An 18,737-nucleotide genomic window follows, 5' to 3' on the forward strand; every position below is an offset into this window, starting at 1 on the left:
ATCAATGATTAAAAGTAAAAGCAGAGGTCAGCAAGGCTTCTGGTCTAAATCTTGTCAGTAGGATAAAAATAAAACAAGCATGATCAATCTATATCAGACTTTATAAAGCATTCAAGGTTATAATTAATTCTACTTTTTGTTGATATTATATTCAGATTTTAGCTGAAAAACCCACAAGACCCAGTTCTGCAAAAGCAGTTGCTGTAGGAGGCCCTGTGACAGATGAAGTACCAAGAAGGTAACATTTACTTGTCAAACTTCAGTGTGAAACAGAATATTTTCAAAATTGTCTTAACGAAACATATCCTTTCTCTTGCTAAACATTTCCTTTTTTTATGAATAAAATGTTTGGTAGAATTTAAGAATTATAATTTTGGGGGTATTTTTGGATAGATTAAATATGACCATTACTATAAAGACTCCTTGCTCCAGAAATGAAATGCTATTTTTCTAATTTGATTCAAATGTTTGGAATAAATAATGCAAGCAAATCTTTATAACTGATTTCATCATACTCAGCTTGCAAATATAAGATATAATAAGTGTAAGTATAAGATTTGTACTCATTAAAAATATTTATCTTTACTTTAATTTTGCACAGACCAAAAATGAGGAAAAAGTAAGATTATTGTTTTGGTTTTCTGTGATGGTTGTGATTAACTAAATGCTAGTATTCAAACACACAAACTTATGCCTGTATTTCAAGTCAAGAGTTTAAGGGAGATTGATGCTTAAAAAGTTCCTATTTTTCTTAATCTAAAATGCAGGAACTGATTTGTTTGCAGTTATTTTTTAAGTTATCTCCCTCTAATGTCCTTTTTGAGCAACAGTTGTTTCCCTTGATCATTTACATCTATAATTATGGTACATTTCTCATTTATGAAATTGATGATTGATAAAATCATGATAATTATAAATAAAAGATATAGTTGTATTAAAGTTTAGCATTGTTATGATTTAGGTACCATTCAACAAGGTATGGTTTAAATCAAATATTTTAAGAATCCTTAATTGTTCTGAGAGGTCATATTATTAAATTTTTCTTCCATCATATGGTTTTATAGTGACGCTCCGATAGTCAAAATTTAATTTTACAATTTGATAATTTTAAATTTAATTAATAGTTTTTGTTTACTACTCACCTCTCAGATCAAGTTGCCGCCTCAGTCCAGCATGACACCTTAAGAAATAGTTCAATGCATTTATAGAAATTAAAATTTTTATCAGACATTTTTTTTATGTTTCTACAAATCCTCACGAATGTTTCAAGTTTGAGTCCTGCTTGTTTGCACAAAAGATGGAGAGTGATTAGCATGGAGACAGGCACTACCGTATGGGTTAAGGTCAAAAGATGGAGAGTGATTTGCATGGAGACAGGCACTACTGTATGGGTTAAGGTCAAAAGATGGAGAGTGATTTGAATGGAGACAGGCACTACTGTATGGGTTAAGGTCAAAAGATGGAGAGTGATTAGCATGGAGACAGGCACTACTGTATGGGTTAAGGTCAAAAGATGGAGAGTGATTTGCATAGAGACAGGCACTACTGTATGGGTTAAGGTCAAAAGATGGAGAGTGATTTGAATGGAGACAGGCACTACTGTATGGGTTAAGGTCAAAAGATGGAGAGTGATTAGCATGGAGACAGGCACTACTGTATGGGTTAAGGTCAAAATATGGAGAGTGATTTGAATGGAGACAGGCACTACTGTATGGGTTAAGGTCAAAAGATGGAGAGTGATTAGCATGGAGACAGGCACTACTGTATGGGTTAAGGTCAAAAGATGGAGAGTGATTAGCATGGAGACAGGCACTACTGTATGGGTAAGGTCAAAAGATGGAGAGTGATTTGCATGGAGACAGGCACTACTGTATGGGTTGAGGTCAAAAGATGGAGAGTGATTAGCATGGAGACAGACACTACTGTATGGGTTGAGGTCAAAAGATGGAGAGTGATTAGCATGGAGACAGGCACTACTGTATGGGTTGAGGTCAAAAGATGGAGAGTGATTTGCATGGAGACAGACACTACTGTATGGGTTGAGGTCAAAAGATGGAGAGTGATTTGAATGGAGACAGGCACTACTGTATGGGTTGAGGTCAAAAGATGGAGAGTGATTAGCATGGAGACAGGCACTACTGTATGGGTTGAGGTCAAAAGATGGAGAGTGATTAGCATGGAGACAGACACTACTGTATGGGTTAAGGTAAAAAGATGGAGAGTGATTAGCATGGAGACAGGCACTACTGTATGGGTTGAGGTCAAAAGATGGAGAGTGATTAGCATGGAGACAGACACTACTGTATGGGTTGAGGTCAAAAGATGGAGAGTGATTTGCATGGAGACAGGCACTACCGTATGGGTTAAGGTAAAAAGATGGAGAGTGATTAGCATGGAGACAGGCACTACTGTATGGGTTGAGGTCAAAAGATGGAGAGTGATTAGCATGGAGACAGACACTACTGTATGGGTTAAGGTAAAAAGATGGAGAGTGATTAGCATGGAGACAGGCACTACTGTATGGGTTGAGGTCAAAAGATGGAGAGTGATTAGCATGGAGACAGACACTACTGTATGGGTTGAGGTCAAAAGATGGAGAGTGATTTGCATGGAGACAGGCACTACCGTATGGGTTAAGGTAAAAAGATGGAGAGTGATTAGCATGGAGACAGGCACTACTGTATGGGTTGAGGTCAAAAGATGGAGAGTGATTAGCATGGAGACAGACACTACTGTATGGGTTCAGGTAAAAAGATGGAGAGTGATTAGCATGGAGACAGGCACTACTGTATGGGTTCAGGTCAAAAGATGGAGAGTGATTTGCATGGAGACAGGCACTACCATATGGGTTGAGGTCAAAAGATGGAGAGTGATTTGCATGGAGACAGGCACTACTGTATGGGTTGAGGTCAAAAGATGGAGAGTGATTTGCATGGAGACAGGCACTACTGTATGGGTTGAGGTCAAAAGATGGAGTGATTTGCATGGAGACAGGCACTACTGTATGGGTTGAGGTCAAAAGATGGAGAGTGATTAGCATGGAGACAGGCACTACTGTATGGGTTAAGGTCAAAAGATGGAGAGTGATTAGCATGGAGACAGGCACTACTGTATGGGTTGAGGTCAAAAGATGGAGAGTGATTTGCATGGAGACAGGCACTACCGTATGGGTTGAGGTCAAAAGATGGAGAGTGATTTGCATGGAGACAGGCACTACCGTATGGGTTGAGGTCAAAAGATGGAGAGTGATTTGCATGGAGACAGGCACTACTGTATGGGTTGAGGTCAAAAGATGGAGAGTGATTAGCATGGAGACAGGCACTACTGTATGGGTTGAGGTCAAAAGATGGAGAGTGATTAGCATGGAGACAGGCACTACTGTATGGGTTGAGGTCAAATGATGGAGAGTGATTAGCATGGAGACAGGCACTACTGTATGAGTTAAGGTCAAAAGATGGAGAGTGATTAGCATGGAGACAGGCACTACTGTATGGGTTGAGGTCAAAAGATGGAGAGTGATTTGCATGGAGACAGGCACTACCGTATGGGTTGAGGTCAAAAGATGGAGAGTGATTTGCATGGAGACAGGCACTACTGTATGGGTTGAGGTCAAAAGATGGAGAGTGATTTGCATGGAGACAGGCACTACTGTATGGGTTGAGGTCAAAAGATGGAGAGTGATTAGCATGGAGACAGGCACTACTGTATGGGTTAAGGTCAAAAGATGGAGAGTGATTAGCATGGAGACAGGCACTACTGTATGGGTAAGGTCAAAAGATGGAGAGTGATTTGCATGGAGACAGGCACTACTGTATGGGTTGAGGTCAAAAGATGGAGAGTGATTAGCATGGAGACAGACACTACTGTATGGGTTGAGGTCAAAAGATGGAGAGTGATTAGCATGGAGACAGGCACTACTGTATGGGTTGAGGTCAAAAGATGGAGAGTGATTTGCATGGAGACAGACACTACTGTATGGGTTGAGGTCAAAAGATGGAGAGTGATTTGAATGGAGACAGGCACTACTGTATGGGTTGAGGTCAAAAGATGGAGAGTGATTAGCATGGAGACAGGCACTACTGTATGGGTTGAGGTCAAAAGATGGAGAGTGATTAGCATGGAGACAGACACTACTGTATGGGTTAAGGTAAAAAGATGGAGAGTGATTAGCATGGAGACAGGCACTACTGTATGGGTTGAGGTCAAAAGATGGAGAGTGATTAGCATGGAGACAGACACTACTGTATGGGTTGAGGTCAAAAGATGGAGAGTGATTAGCATGGAGACAGACACTACTGTATGGGTTAAGGTAAAAAGATGGAGAGTGATTAGCATGGAGACAGGCACTACTGTATGGGTTGAGGTCAAAAGATGGAGAGTGATTAGCATGGAGACAGACACTACTGTATGGGTTGAGGTCAAAAGATGGAGAGTGATTTGAATGGAGACAGGCACTACTGTATGGGTTAAGGTCAAAAGATGGAGAGTGATTAGCATGGAGACAGGCACTACTGTATGGGTTAAGGTCAAAATATGGAGAGTGATTTGAATGGAGACAGGCACTACTGTATGGGTTAAGGTCAAAAGATGGAGAGTGATTAGCATGGAGACAGGCACTACTGTATGGGTTAAGGTCAAAAGATGGAGAGTGATTAGCATGGAGACAGGCACTACTGTATGGGTAAGGTCAAAAGATGGAGAGTGATTTGCATGGAGACAGGCACTACTGTATGGGTTGAGGTCAAAAGATGGAGAGTGATTAGCATGGAGACAGACACTACTGTATGGGTTGAGGTCAAAAGATGGAGAGTGATTAGCATGGAGACAGGCACTACTGTATGGGTTGAGGTCAAAAGATGGAGAGTGATTTGCATGGAGACAGACACTACTGTATGGGTTGAGGTCAAAAGATGGAGAGTGATTTGAATGGAGACAGGCACTACTGTATGGGTTGAGGTCAAAAGATGGAGAGTGATTAGCATGGAGACAGGCACTACTGTATGGGTTGAGGTCAAAAGATGGAGAGTGATTAGCATGGAGACAGACACTACTGTATGGGTTAAGGTAAAAAGATGGAGAGTGATTAGCATGGAGACAGGCACTACTGTATGGGTTGAGGTCAAAAGATGGAGAGTGATTAGCATGGAGACAGACACTACTGTATGGGTTGAGGTCAAAAGATGGAGAGTGATTTGCATGGAGACAGGCACTACCGTATGGGTTAAGGTAAAAAGATGGAGAGTGATTAGCATGGAGACAGGCACTACTGTATGGGTTGAGGTCAAAAGATGGAGAGTGATTAGCATGGAGACAGACACTACTGTATGGGTTAAGGTAAAAAGATGGAGAGTGATTAGCATGGAGACAGGCACTACTGTATGGGTTGAGGTCAAAAGATGGAGAGTGATTAGCATGGAGACAGACACTACTGTATGGGTTGAGGTCAAAAGATGGAGAGTGATTTGCATGGAGACAGGCACTACCGTATGGGTTAAGGTAAAAAGATGGAGAGTGATTAGCATGGAGACAGGCACTACTGTATGGGTTGAGGTCAAAAGATGGAGAGTGATTAGCATGGAGACAGACACTACTGTATGGGTTCAGGTAAAAAGATGGAGAGTGATTAGCATGGAGACAGGCACTACTGTATGGGTTCAGGTCAAAAGATGGAGAGTGATTTGCATGGAGACAGGCACTACCATATGGGTTGAGGTCAAAAGATTGAGAGTGATTTGCATGGAGACAGGCACTACTGTATGGGTTGAGGTCAAAAGATGGAGAGTGATTTGCATGGAGACAGGCACTACTGTATGGGTTGAGGTCAAAAGATGGAGTGATTTGCATGGAGACAGGCACTACTGTATGGGTTGAGGTCAAAAGATGGAGAGTGATTAGCATGGAGACAGGCACTACTGTATGGGTTAAGGTCAAAAGATGGAGAGTGATTAGCATGGAGACAGGCACTACTGTATGGGTTGAGGTCAAAAGATGGAGAGTGATTTGCATGGAGACAGGCACTACCGTATGGGTTGAGGTCAAAAGATGGAGAGTGATTTGCATGGAGACAGGCACTACCGTATGGGTTGAGGTCAAAAGATGGAGAGTGATTTGCATGGAGACAGGCACTACCGTATGGGTTGAGGTCAAAAGATGGAGAGTGATTAGCATGGAGACAGGCACTACTGTATGGGTTGAGGTCAAAAGATGGAGAGTGATTAGCATGGAGACAGGCACTACTGTATGGGTTGAGGTCAAAAGATGGAGAGTGATTAGCATGGAGACAGGCACTACTGTATGGGTTAAGGTCAAAAGATGGAGAGTGATTAGCATGGAGACAGGCACTACTGTATGGGTTGAGGTCAAAAGATGGAGAGTGATTTGCATGGAGACAGGCACTACCGTATGGGTTGAGGTCAAAAGATGGAGAGTGATTTGCATGGAGACAGGCACTACTGTATGGGTTGAGGTCAAAAGATGGAGAGTGATTTGCATGGAGACAGGCACTACTGTATGGGTTGAGGTCAAAAGATGGAGAGTGATTAGCATGGAGACAGGCACTACTGTATGGGTTAAGGTCAAAAGATGGAGAGTGATTAGCATGGAGACAGGCACTACTGTATGGGTAAGGTCAAAAGATGGAGAGTGATTTGCATGGAGACAGGCACTACTGTATGGGTTGAGGTCAAAAGATGGAGAGTGATTAGCATGGAGACAGACACTACTGTATGGGTTGAGGTCAAAAGATGGAGAGTGATTAGCATGGAGACAGGCACTACTGTATGGGTTGAGGTCAAAAGATGGAGAGTGATTTGCATGGAGACAGACACTACTGTATGGGTTGAGGTCAAAAGATGGAGAGTGATTTGAATGGAGACAGGCACTACTGTATGGGTTGAGGTCAAAAGATGGAGAGTGATTAGCATGGAGACAGGCACTACTGTATGGGTTGAGGTCAAAAGATGGAGAGTGATTAGCATGGAGACAGACACTACTGTATGGGTTAAGGTAAAAAGATGGAGAGTGATTAGCATGGAGACAGGCACTACTGTATGGGTTGAGGTCAAAAGATGGAGAGTGATTAGCATGGAGACAGACACTACTGTATGGGTTGAGGTCAAAAGATGGAGAGTGATTTGCATGGAGACAGGCACTACCGTATGGGTTAAGGTAAAAAGATGGAGAGTGATTAGCATGGAGACAGGCACTACTGTATGGGTTGAGGTCAAAAGATGGAGAGTGATTAGCATGGAGACAGACACTACTGTATGGGTTAAGGTAAAAAGATGGAGAGTGATTAGCATGGAGACAGGCACTACTGTATGGGTTGAGGTCAAAAGATGGAGAGTGATAAGCATGGAGACAGACACTACTGTATGGGTTGAGGTCAAAAGATGGAGAGTGATTTGCATGGAGACAGGCACTACCGTATGGGTTAAGGTAAAAAGATGGAGAGTGATTAGCATGGAGACAGGCACTACTGTATGGGTTGAGGTCAAAAGATGGAGAGTGATTAGCATGGAGACAGACACTACTGTATGGGTTAAGGTAAAAAGATGGAGAGTGATTAGCATGGAGACAGGCACTACTGTATGGGTTGAGGTCAAAAGATGGAGAGTGATTTGCATGGAGACAGGCACTACCGTATGGGTTGAGGTCAAAAGATGGAGAGTGATTAGCATGGAGACAGGCACTACTGTATGGGTTGAGGTCAAAAGATGGAGAGTGATTTGCATGGAGACAGGCACTACTGTATGGGTTGAGGTCAAAAGATGGAGAGTGATTTGCATGGAGACAGGCACTACTGTATGGGTTGAGGTCAAAAGATGGAGAGTGATTAGCATGGAGACAGGCACTACTGTATGGGTTAAGGTCAAAAGATGGAGAGTGATTAGCATGGAGACAGGCACTACTGTATGGGTTGAGGTCAAAAGATGGAGAGTGATTTGCATGGAGACAGGCACTACCGTATGGGTTGAGGTCAAAAGATGGAGAGTGATTTGCATGGAGACAGGCACTACTGTATGGGTTGAGGTCAAAAGATGGAGAGTGATTTGCATGGAGACAGGCACTACTGTATGGGTTGAGGTCAAAAGATGGAGAGTGATTAGCATGGAGACAGGCACTACTGTATGGGTTAAGGTCAAAAGATGGAGAGTGATTAGCATGGAGACAGGCACTACTGTATGGGTTGAGGTCAAAAGATGGAGAGTGATTTGCATGGAGACAGGCACTACCGTATGGGTTGAGGTCAAAAGATGGAGAGTGATTTGCATGGAGACAGGCACTACCGTATGGGTTGAGGTCAAAAGATGGAGAGTGATTTGCATGGAGACAGGCACTACTGTATGGGTTGAGGTCAAAAGATGGAGAGTGATTAGCATGGAGACCGGCACTACTGTATGGGTTGAGGTCAAAAGATGGAGAGTGATTAGCATGGAGACAGGCACTACTGTATGGGTTGAGGTCAAAAGATGGAGAGTGATTAGCATGGAGACAGGCACTACTGTATGGGTTAAGGTCAAAAGATGGAGAGTGATTAGCATGGAGACGGGCACTACTGTATGGGTTGAGGTCAAAAGATGGAGAGTGATTTGCATGGAGACAGGCACTACTGTATGGGTTGAGGTCAAAAGATGGAGAGTGATTAGCATGGAGAAAGGCACTACTGTATGGGTTAAGGTCAAAAGATGGAGAGTGATTAGCATGGAGACAGGCACTACTGTATGGGTTGAGGTCAAAAGATGGAGAGTGATTAGCATGGAGACAGGCACTACTGTATGGGTTGAGGTCAAAAGATGGAGAGTGATTTGCATGGAGACAGGCACTACTGTATGGGTTAAGGTCAAAAGATGGAGAGTGATTTGAATGGAGACAGGCACTACTGTATGGGTTGAGGTCAAAAGATGGAGAGTGATTAGCATGGAGACAGGCACTACTGTATGGGTTGAGGTCAAAAGATGGAGAGTGATTAGCATGGAGACAGGCACTACTGTATGGGTTGAGGTCAAAAGATGGAGAGTGATTAGCATGGAGACAGGCACTACTGTATGGGTTAAGGTCAAAAGATGGAGAGTGATTAGCATGGAGACAGGCACTACTGTATGGGTTGAGGTCAAAAGATGGAGAGTGATTTGAATGGAGACAGGCACTACTGTATGGGTTAAGGTCAAAAGATGGAGAGTGATTTGAATGGAGACAGACACTACTGTATGGGTTAAGGTAAAAAGATGGAGAGTGATTAGCATGGAGACAGGCACTACTGTATGGGTTAAGGTCAAAAGATGGAGAGTGATTTGAATGGAGACAGGCACTACTGTATGGGTTAAGGTCAAAAGATGGAGAGTGATTTGCATGGAGACAGGCACTACTGTATGGGTTAAGGTCAAAAGATGGAGAGTGATTTGCATGGAGACAGGCACTACTGTATGGGTTGAGGTCAAAAGATGGAGAGTGATTTGCATGGAGACAGGCACTACTGTATGGGTTAAGGTCAAAAGATGGAGAGTGATTTGAATGGAGACAGGCACTACTGTATGGGTTGAGGTCAAAAGATGGAGAGTGATTAGCATGGAGACAGGCACTACTGTATGGGTTGAGGTCAAAAGATGGAGAGTGATTTGCATGGAGACAGACACTACTGTATGGGTTAAGGTCAAAAGATGGAGAGTGATTTGCATGGAGACAGGCACTACTGTATGGGTTAAGGTCAAAAGATGGAGAGTGATTTGAATGGAGACAGGCACTATTGTATGGGTTGAGGTCAAAAGATGGAGAGTGATTAGCACGGAGACAGGCACTACTGTATGGGTTGAGGTCAAAAGATGGAGAGTGATTTGCATGGAGACAGGCACTACCGTATGGGTTGAGGTCAAAAGATGGAGAGTGATTAGCATGGAGACAGGCACTACGGTATGGGTTAAGGTCAAAAGATGGAGAGTGATTTGCATGGAGACAGGCACTACTGTATGGGTTGAGGTCAAAAGATGGAGAGTGATTTGCATGGAGACAGGCACTACTGTATGGGTTAAGGTCAAAAGATGGAGAGTGATTTGCATGGAGACAGGCACTACTGTATGGGTTGAGGTCAAAAGATGGAGAGTGATTTGCATGGAGACAGGCACTACTGTATGGGTTAAGGTCAAAAGATGGAGAGTGATTAGCATGGAGACAGGCACTACTGTATGGGTTGAGGTCAAAAGATGGAGAGTGAGTAGCATGGAGACAGGCACTACTGTATGGGTTGAGGTCAAAAGATGGAGAGTGATTTGCATGGAGACAGGCACTACTGTATGGGTTAAGGTCAAAAAATGGAGAGTGATTTGCATGGAGACAGGCACTACCGTATGGGTTGAGGTCAAAAGATGGAGAGTGATTAGCATGGAGACAGGCACTACCGTATGGGTTGAGGTCAAAAGATCGAGAGTGATTTGCATGGAGACAGGCACTACCGTATGGGTTGAGGTCAAAAGATGGAGAGTGATTAGCATGGAGACAGGCACTACCCTATGGGTTGAGGTCAAAAGATGGAGAGTGATTTGCATGGAGACAGGCACTACGGTATGGGTTGAGGTCAAAAGATGGAGAGTGATTTGAATGGAGACAGGCACTACTGTATGGGTTAAGGTCAAAAGATGGAGAGTGATTTGCATGGAGACAGGCACTACTGTATGGGTTGAGGTCAAAAGATGGAGAGTGATTAGCATGAAGACAGGCACTACTGTATCGGTTAAGGTCAAAAGATGGAGAGTGATTTGAATGGAGACAGGCACTACTGTATGGGTTGAGGTCAAAAGATGGAGAGTGATTAGCATGGAGATAGGCACTACTGTATGGGTTAAGGTCAAAAGATGGAGAGTGATTTGCATGGAGACAGGCACTACTGTATGAGTTGAGGTCAAAAGATGGAGAGTGATTTGAATGGAGACAGGCACTACTGTATGGGTTAAGGTCAAAAGATGCAGAGTGATTAGCATGGAGACAGACACTACTGTATGGGTTGAGGTCAAAAGATGGAGAGTGATTTGCATGGAGACAGACACTACTGTATGGATTAAGGTCAAAAGATGGAGAGTGATTTGCATGGAGACAGGCACTACTGTATGGGTTAAGGTCAAAAGATGGAGAGTGATTTGCATGGAGACAGGCACTACTGTATGGGTTGAGGTCAAAAGATGGAGAGTGATTTGCATGGAGACAGGCACTACTGTATGGGTTAAGGTCAAAAGATGGAGAGTGATTAGCATGGAGACAGGCACTACTGTATGGGTTGAGGTCAAAAGATGGAGAGTGATTAGCATGGAGACAGGCACTACTGTATGGGTTAAGGTCAAAAGATGGAGAGTGATTTGCATGGAGACAGGCACTACCGTATGGGTTGAGGTCAAAAGATGGAGAGTGATTAGCATGGAGACAGGCACTACTGTATGGGTTAAGGTCAAAAGATGCAGAGTGATTTGCATGGAGACAGGCACTACTGTATGGGTTGAGGTCAAAAGATGGAGAGTGATTAGCATGGAGACAGGCACTACTGTATGGGTTAAGGTCAAAAGATGGAGAGTGATTTGAATGGAGACAGGCACTACTGTATGGGTTGAGGTCAAAAGATGGAGAGTGATTTGCATGGAGACAGGCACTACTGTATTGGTTGAGGTCAAAAGATGGAGAGTGATTAGCATGGAGACAGGCACTACTGTATGGGTTAAGGTCAAAAGATGGAGTGATTAGCATGGAGACAGGCACTACTGTATGGGTTAAGGTCAAAAGATGGAGAGTGATTTGCATGGAGAAAAGCACTACCGTATGGGTTGAGGTCAAAAGATGGAAAGTGATTAGCATGGAGACAGGCACTACTGTATGGGTTAAGGTCAAAAGATGGAGAGTGATTTGCATGGAGACAGGCACTACTGTATGGGTTGAGGTCAAAAGATGGAGAGTGATTAGCATGGAGACAGGCACTACTGTATGGGTTGAGGTCAAAAGATGGAGAGTGATTAGCATGGAGACAGGCACTACTGTATGGGTTAAGGTCAAAAGATGGAGAGTGATTAGCATGGAGACAGGCACTACTGTATGGGTAAGGTCAAAAGATGGAGAGTGATTTGAATGGAGACAGGCACTACTGTATGGGTTGAGGTCAAAAGATGGAGAGTGATTTGCATGGAGACAGGCACTACTGTATGGGTTGTGGTCAAAAGATGGAGAGTGATTAGCATGGAGACAGGCACTACTGTATGGGTTAAGGTCAAAAGATGGAGAGTGATTAGCATGGAGACAGGCACTACTGTATGGGTTAAGGTCAAAAGATGGAGAGTGATTAGCATGGAGACAGGCACTACTGTATGGGGTAAGGTAAAAAGATGGAGAGTGATTTGAATGGAGACAGGCACTACTGTATGGGTTGAGGTCAAAAGATGGAGAGTGATTAGCATGGAGACAGGCACTACTGTATGGGTTGAGGTCAAAAGATGGAGAGTGATTTGAATGGAGACAGGCACTACTGTATGGGTTGAGGTCAAAAGATGGAGAGTGATTTGCATGGAGACAGGCACTACTGTATGGGTTGAGGTCAAAAGATGGAGAGTGATTAGCATGGAGACAGACACTACTGTATGGGTTGAGGTCAAAAGATGGAGAGTGATTAGCATGGAGACAGGCACTACTGTATGGGTTGAGGTCAAAAGATGCAGAGTGATTTGCATGGAGACAGGCACTACTGTATGGGTTGAGGTCAAAAGATGGAGAGTGATTAGCATGGAGACAGACACTACTGTATGGGTTGAGGTCAAAAGATGGAGAGTGATTAGCATGGAGACAGGCACTACTGTATGGGTTGAGGTCAAAAGATGGAGAGTGATTTGAATGGAGACAGGCACTACTGTATCGGTTGAGGTCAAAAGAAAAAGCTCTTAAAATTTTGTATAGAGTTAAAGACTAATTCATTAATTAAATATGATCAAATCTTGTTATGTAAAATTTGAAGAAAAAATCAGTTACCAGTACACATATGTATAGAAACTTGACGTAGTTAATTTGTTATGCAGAATTGTACAATGCAAGCTAAAGCTGACAATTGGGAAACTATTTCACCTTGCATAATAGTTTTTTGTCATTTTGAAACATTTATGAATATTAAAGCAGTTATTGCATGATACTGTCCCTCAATGTCCATTTCTTAGCTGTTTTAAAAGACACTTGCATCTTTTTAAATTTTACAGTGCAAGAAATTGAAATGTTATACTGTGTATAACAATGTTCTAAAGAATGATAGTAATTTATGTAAAGCTTTAGGTGATAAGCCTTTACATCAGATATAGTTATACAATGGATAGAGAGCATGATTTAAACTATGTCAGTGTAGATGCTATTTGATGATGATTTTTTTGCCTAACTTTAGAGAGCATGTGTTAGATTAATGTGTTATAAGTGCTGCTTGAAAATGAAATAATAATATCTTTTTTTGCTATTGATTGTTGAAAGTAAATGTTCTTGGATTCCATTTTCATATATAAACAAGACATTTGCCACTACTCACTAGGTGTTAAACAGACAGCAATCAATCAAAGAATTATTAAGGTAGCAAGTTGATGACACAAATGGGAAACAGTAATAAGAGAGATTTGAAAAGTCTGACATTTGGCCAAAAAAATCCAATCTAACATTTGCTCCTTTTAAATTTCACAGTATTACTCTATGTAAATCATTCAATTTTTAAAACTAGGAAGTATTGTACCCTTGATCTAGTTACTTTTTCTCATACTATATAATGTATATCTGCATGTAAAAGAACTGTATCCACACTTCTCAAAACATTTTTTTCTAAAATTAAAATTTCTATATTATTGAAATAATTGTACTTGGTGTAAATAATTCACATTTTAACTTGTGTTCTCATATTCTGTATATTTTGCATGAAAACAAACAAGTTACAAGTCAATACACACTGCTAAATCTGCAATGAAGGGTATGTTAATTGTTAGTGCATTCATCAAACCACCTTGTATATGCCCTAGTGTTTCCATTTTTATTATATGACCAAACCTCACTAGCATTGATCCATACCAAACACCTGAATATTTTAACCAATTTATCTGTTGTCTACTTAGATAAATCTTAGATCATTATGTAAAAGAATTATAGAACCTATGATGTAAAAACATGAAATTACGTTAAATATTTGACTCTTTATAAAATTTCAGAAGACAACCAGAGTAAGTGTCAGTAGAATAGATATATCTCCCATATTATTATTTTTTATAAAAAGTCCTTTCATAAACTGCCTACCAGTATTTTTTCCATTTTTCCTGCGAATAATTCCAGCACACAATCCTACTGTAAGCTCACATTGCCCATTGGTCATCACTAAGCATCCATCGTTGTCTTATCTTTAGCATAAATTTATTTTTAAATCCTTTCTTTGGTATTTAGTATAAAGTTTCTTTTGTTTTGTTCCTGCCAACATATCGCTATAGCTATAAATACAATATAAGGTTAAAGTGCAAGTATTATCCAATCTAGTATCATAAAAACCACAATAGATACAATAAATTTGTCAGGGCATATGTGCCCACAACAAAAAGATCCCTCTTTTTTAAATTCCTAACATTTTAGACAATCATATCTTACCTTTTTTGTGATACAGAGGGGGTTGATTTCAGAAAGTTTGTTTTTTTATGGCTTGGAAGAATTTTTTGAAATATTCTTTGATCCAGTATTTTGCTTTACTAAATTCATCTGGCATTTCTCAAAAGAACAATTAAATAGCTTTTAATTTATTTGAATGGACTTACTTACCAAGCTGTATAATTGAAGAAAAAAATAAGTCAGATTTTTTTTAGTAAAACTATATATTTTAAAAAATGGCAAATTTTTGCTAGGTGAGTTATTCAGTCTCTTAGTGGCTGCTAGTTTTATCACTAAAAATTATGATTTATTTTAAGTCATATAAAATGTTACCTTCAATGATTTTACTTTTATATGCTGAGTTTGGGTTTTATGCATGGCTTTGTCTTCGTTAGAATAAATAAATGATGGTGAGTTTGGGTTTGCATCGCTTTGTCCTTAGTTAGAATAAATAAATGATTAGATGGTTACATGTAATAAAAGATGGTTACTGCATGCACCGCTGTAAAATATAGTGCCACCATTAGAATCCTTTGGCCACAGTGTATGCAAATGCATGCAAAATCAGTTACTCTATTATATTTAGCAACATGGTTATTCTATTAATTTTTCAAAAAGTGGTTGTTATGATCATAAGAAGAGTTATAACAATTACTGCAATTGATTAGTTAACATTGTGTACATTTGCAACAATTTTGCAATGACCATGTTGTATACTTCAGTACAGCTTTTGATGGATCAATCTTTTTTTTAATCAACTTTATGAACTTCAGTGCTTTGGTCAAAAGACGGTTGGCTGACACCAATTTCTATTAAATTTTAAAAGTTTAATCTTCTTTTTACAGTTCTGTTTCAAACACATGTAAAACTGGCTGGAAATCTCTCTTGCTTCTATGTTAATGTCACTTTCATTACTGTTAATTTATAGTTACAATAAATTTTGCAGGATATGCAAAGACATGTTAAACCAGAGGGAAAAAAAAATTAAGCTAAATTGATAGAATTGTATTGGTGATTTATAATCTAATGTAAAGATGACAGTGTCTCCATTCTTGTTTTTTTTTTATAGATTTGTTCGTGTTAATAAGATGGGTACGTCAAAAAGGTTCAGTAAAGTAGCCAGAGGGTTGTCTGACATGATGGAACCATTTGAAATGACACCTAGATCTGGTAGTGGCCTACAAGGGGAGACAATGATGCCCGTCCAGTCTGAGTCAGAGGATTCATCTGAGGAGGAAACCGATAGTGAAAGGGAAGAAGATAAAAAGTAGGTTTTGGGTGATTTTTTTTCTAGAAAAGGAAAAAAACTGGTTAATAAATTGTCTTGATTCCAGAGTAGACTAAGGGTTCACTTTACATTTAGCTGCTGAACAAAACTTCACAAATTAAATTCTGAATTATCTCTTATTTTATTGAAAACAAATCCTAAAATTAGCATCTCAAGAATAATACTGAATCCAAAGTAGAATGTATGGTTATCGGGGAAACAGGGATATTTCTGGTTGTTCTCTTCAGGGGCCTTGGCTGAGTGGTCTAAGTAGTTACTACTGTAATCACTAGCCAGTCAACACTGAAGTTCGTACCCAGCTCCTGTGGGTGCACTCGACTCTTCATTGACTAGGATTGTTAGTTTTCCTTTCCAAGGTCAGTGGTTTTCTCCAGACACTCAGGATTCCTCCACCAATAAAAAATGGTTGTCATGAAAAAGCCCAAAAGTGGTACTTAAAAGTGGCGTTAAAACACCAAAAATCAAATCAAACCTAAAAAATTACTCTATTAAATGCTGATTACCATTGAAAATAGCCAATAGTGTTGAAAGTGGCATTAAACTCCGTTCAGTCAATCAATCAATTAATCAAATATACTTGAGAAAACACTGATCAGAAAAGGTTGTCAAGGGACGCTTGTTTTTGCATGGAAAACTCACAGATAAATTCTTATTAAAAAGATGATTATGTTAATTAATTGTAAACTAAAATTGATTTAAAGTCTAAAAACAATCTATAGTATTGATCAAGAACTCATTTATTGTTTCCTTTTAAATGTTTGTTATTAGATATGTATTTGTAATTCTTTTATAGAAAGAAACAAGACAAAAGAACTAGTAAAGTTGTGTATGTATTGTATTGACTTGCTAGTTCAATTTGTGGCAGATTTGTTGTAAAAATTGTGCTGCACAGCTGCAGTGATACCTTGTTACCATTTTATCAAACCATTTTTGTGTGATTTTGTTACAGGTGCTCACGATTTTAAATCCGAATAATGTTTCTCTCCATCTTGTAACTGAGCTTTCACTTTGATTGTTAAATGACACTGATTTTAATTAATTAATATTTATAAACTATCATGAGGGATATATCTTACAAGGAACCTTATCTTTAAAGATTTTTTTAGAACCTAAAGGGAATATTTTATGGTCAGAATTAATCTCATGATTTGGAGATTTTGTCAAAATATGTAGATTTTGTACAATTTTCAGACCTAGAAGCTTTAGGCAAACCTTGGCCGCAACCTATGATCTAAATGTTTTGTAACCAAAAGATTCCAACTTTAATATAGAATTCATCAATATAAAACCTTTTGGGGTCGTGGGCAGCCAAGGTTAATTATGCCAAAAACAAATAAAATATGGAATAAAATTACCAAAATTGACCTTGATATACAAATAGTGTTTATTTAAGGGGGCAAAACTTCATAAATTTTAAAGGAAGGTGCCAAAAAAAATATATTTTTATCTTGATAGTATTATCACAAGTATTTCTATGTGAAATTTGTAATTTTTTTTGGCCCGATTTAAAAAAACATAAAAAATTTAGGGCCAATTTAAACCCTTCGTGAACCTTCTCCTTTGAATAGTTATACCAAAATGAAATTTCAGCGTTTTTAAACAGTATTTTATTAACATAAAAATACCTTAAATTTCTCTTATCCGAAGTTTTTTTTTCTGGATTTACCTTTATCAGAAACCATTGAACCTAAACATTTGTATGTATTGGATTGACTTGCTACTTGCTAGTTCAATTTGTGGCAAATCTATTGTAAAAAACAATCTTCATTGATACCAGACACAATGATTTGTCCTTTTGATTGTAGTGCTAGTATTACAGGTTAAAACTGTTTGTTCATGTGTGATCTAATACCATCACTCAGCACTGCTCTTCCATCCTTTTATACTGTCTGTGAGCAAGTTTTAAAATTTTTCTCAGAAATTCAAAATTATATCTGATTCAAAAAATCCAATCAAAATTACAGTCATAAATTTGAAACATAAGTTTCCAATAGCTTCCAAACTTTTAAATTTATCTACTTTTTGTGAAACCATTGATATTGTGAACTTTTAAGAAATCATTTTTGCTGATCACATATTTCAGTATTCTTATATTTTTTTAGGCTATTATGAAATAAAGTCATGGTAGGGTCATGAAACAGGGGTTGCGTTAGCTATAGTTATGTATGTGCAAATCAAGGACTGATATACCAGTACTACAAATTCAGAAATAATATATAGGCAAAAATAAGTTGGTTTGCAGTAATCATTGTAAGAGCTTTATATAACCCTACTTTAAAGAAAGGGTATACTGGTTGTCCACTTTCTGTTCTTCTGCCTGTCTGTAGTACATTTTTTGTGGTATTTTTTCACAGCTACAGTATATAATTCAGAGCTTCATTTGTTTATGACGTATCAGGAGAGTTGTATCATAGGCAATCGTACCACATTTGCTTACTGGTACTTTTATGTTGATTCTTTTTTAGATTTCAGTCAAGAACTGATGCGTCCAAGCAGTTTGCTTCTCAGCATTCTGAGAATAGGGAAACCGCATCAAACAGGTCTATACATGGATCTGAATCAGACGACAGTTTGGAGGAGGAAGAAACAGAAAGTACTTCTGAAGAATCTGAAGAAGATATAGATAAAAAGGCTGTGCTTGAACAGATGGGAAAAATTAATAAAAGTAGGTTGATTTTTCGCTAAGATTACAAAGGGAGATTTGTACCATTTGAAACTGCTATTTAACAAAATGATTTATTTATTTATCAACTTTAATAATAAACTTTAACAATAAAACTGGGTTCCTAAACACTTTGATCCTATTCTTAAACTTTATCACTTTATTTAC

The 18,737-nt window shown here is 39.4% G+C and overlaps 1 protein-coding gene across 11 annotated transcripts in view; it reads left to right on the plus strand.

Moving 5' to 3' along the window:
* Nucleotides 1-18,737, plus strand: part of LOC143073654 (uncharacterized) — a 61,264-nt gene that overhangs the window by 14,762 nt on the left and 27,765 nt on the right. For 9 of the 11 annotated variants that reach the window (XR_012977561.1, XR_012977562.1, XM_076249346.1 and 6 more), the window contains exons 7-11: nt 156-238; nt 602-619; nt 15,689-15,886; nt 16,701-16,733; nt 18,373-18,572. Coding sequence is in view for 9 of the 11 variants with exons in the window: in XM_076249346.1 (XP_076105461.1) it covers nt 156-238; nt 602-619; nt 15,689-15,886; nt 16,701-16,733; nt 18,373-18,572 (532 nt within the window). In the remaining 2 variants the exon portion in view is untranslated. The remainder of the gene's footprint in view (nt 1-155; nt 239-601; nt 620-15,688; nt 15,887-16,700; nt 16,734-18,372; nt 18,573-18,737) is intronic. The other 2 variants (XM_076249349.1, XM_076249347.1) reach the window with 2 other exon arrangements.

Source organism: Mytilus galloprovincialis, chromosome 4 (genome assembly GCF_965363235.1).
Source record: "Mytilus galloprovincialis chromosome 4, xbMytGall1.hap1.1, whole genome shotgun sequence".
NCBI lineage: Eukaryota > Metazoa > Mollusca > Bivalvia > Mytilida > Mytilidae > Mytilus > Mytilus galloprovincialis.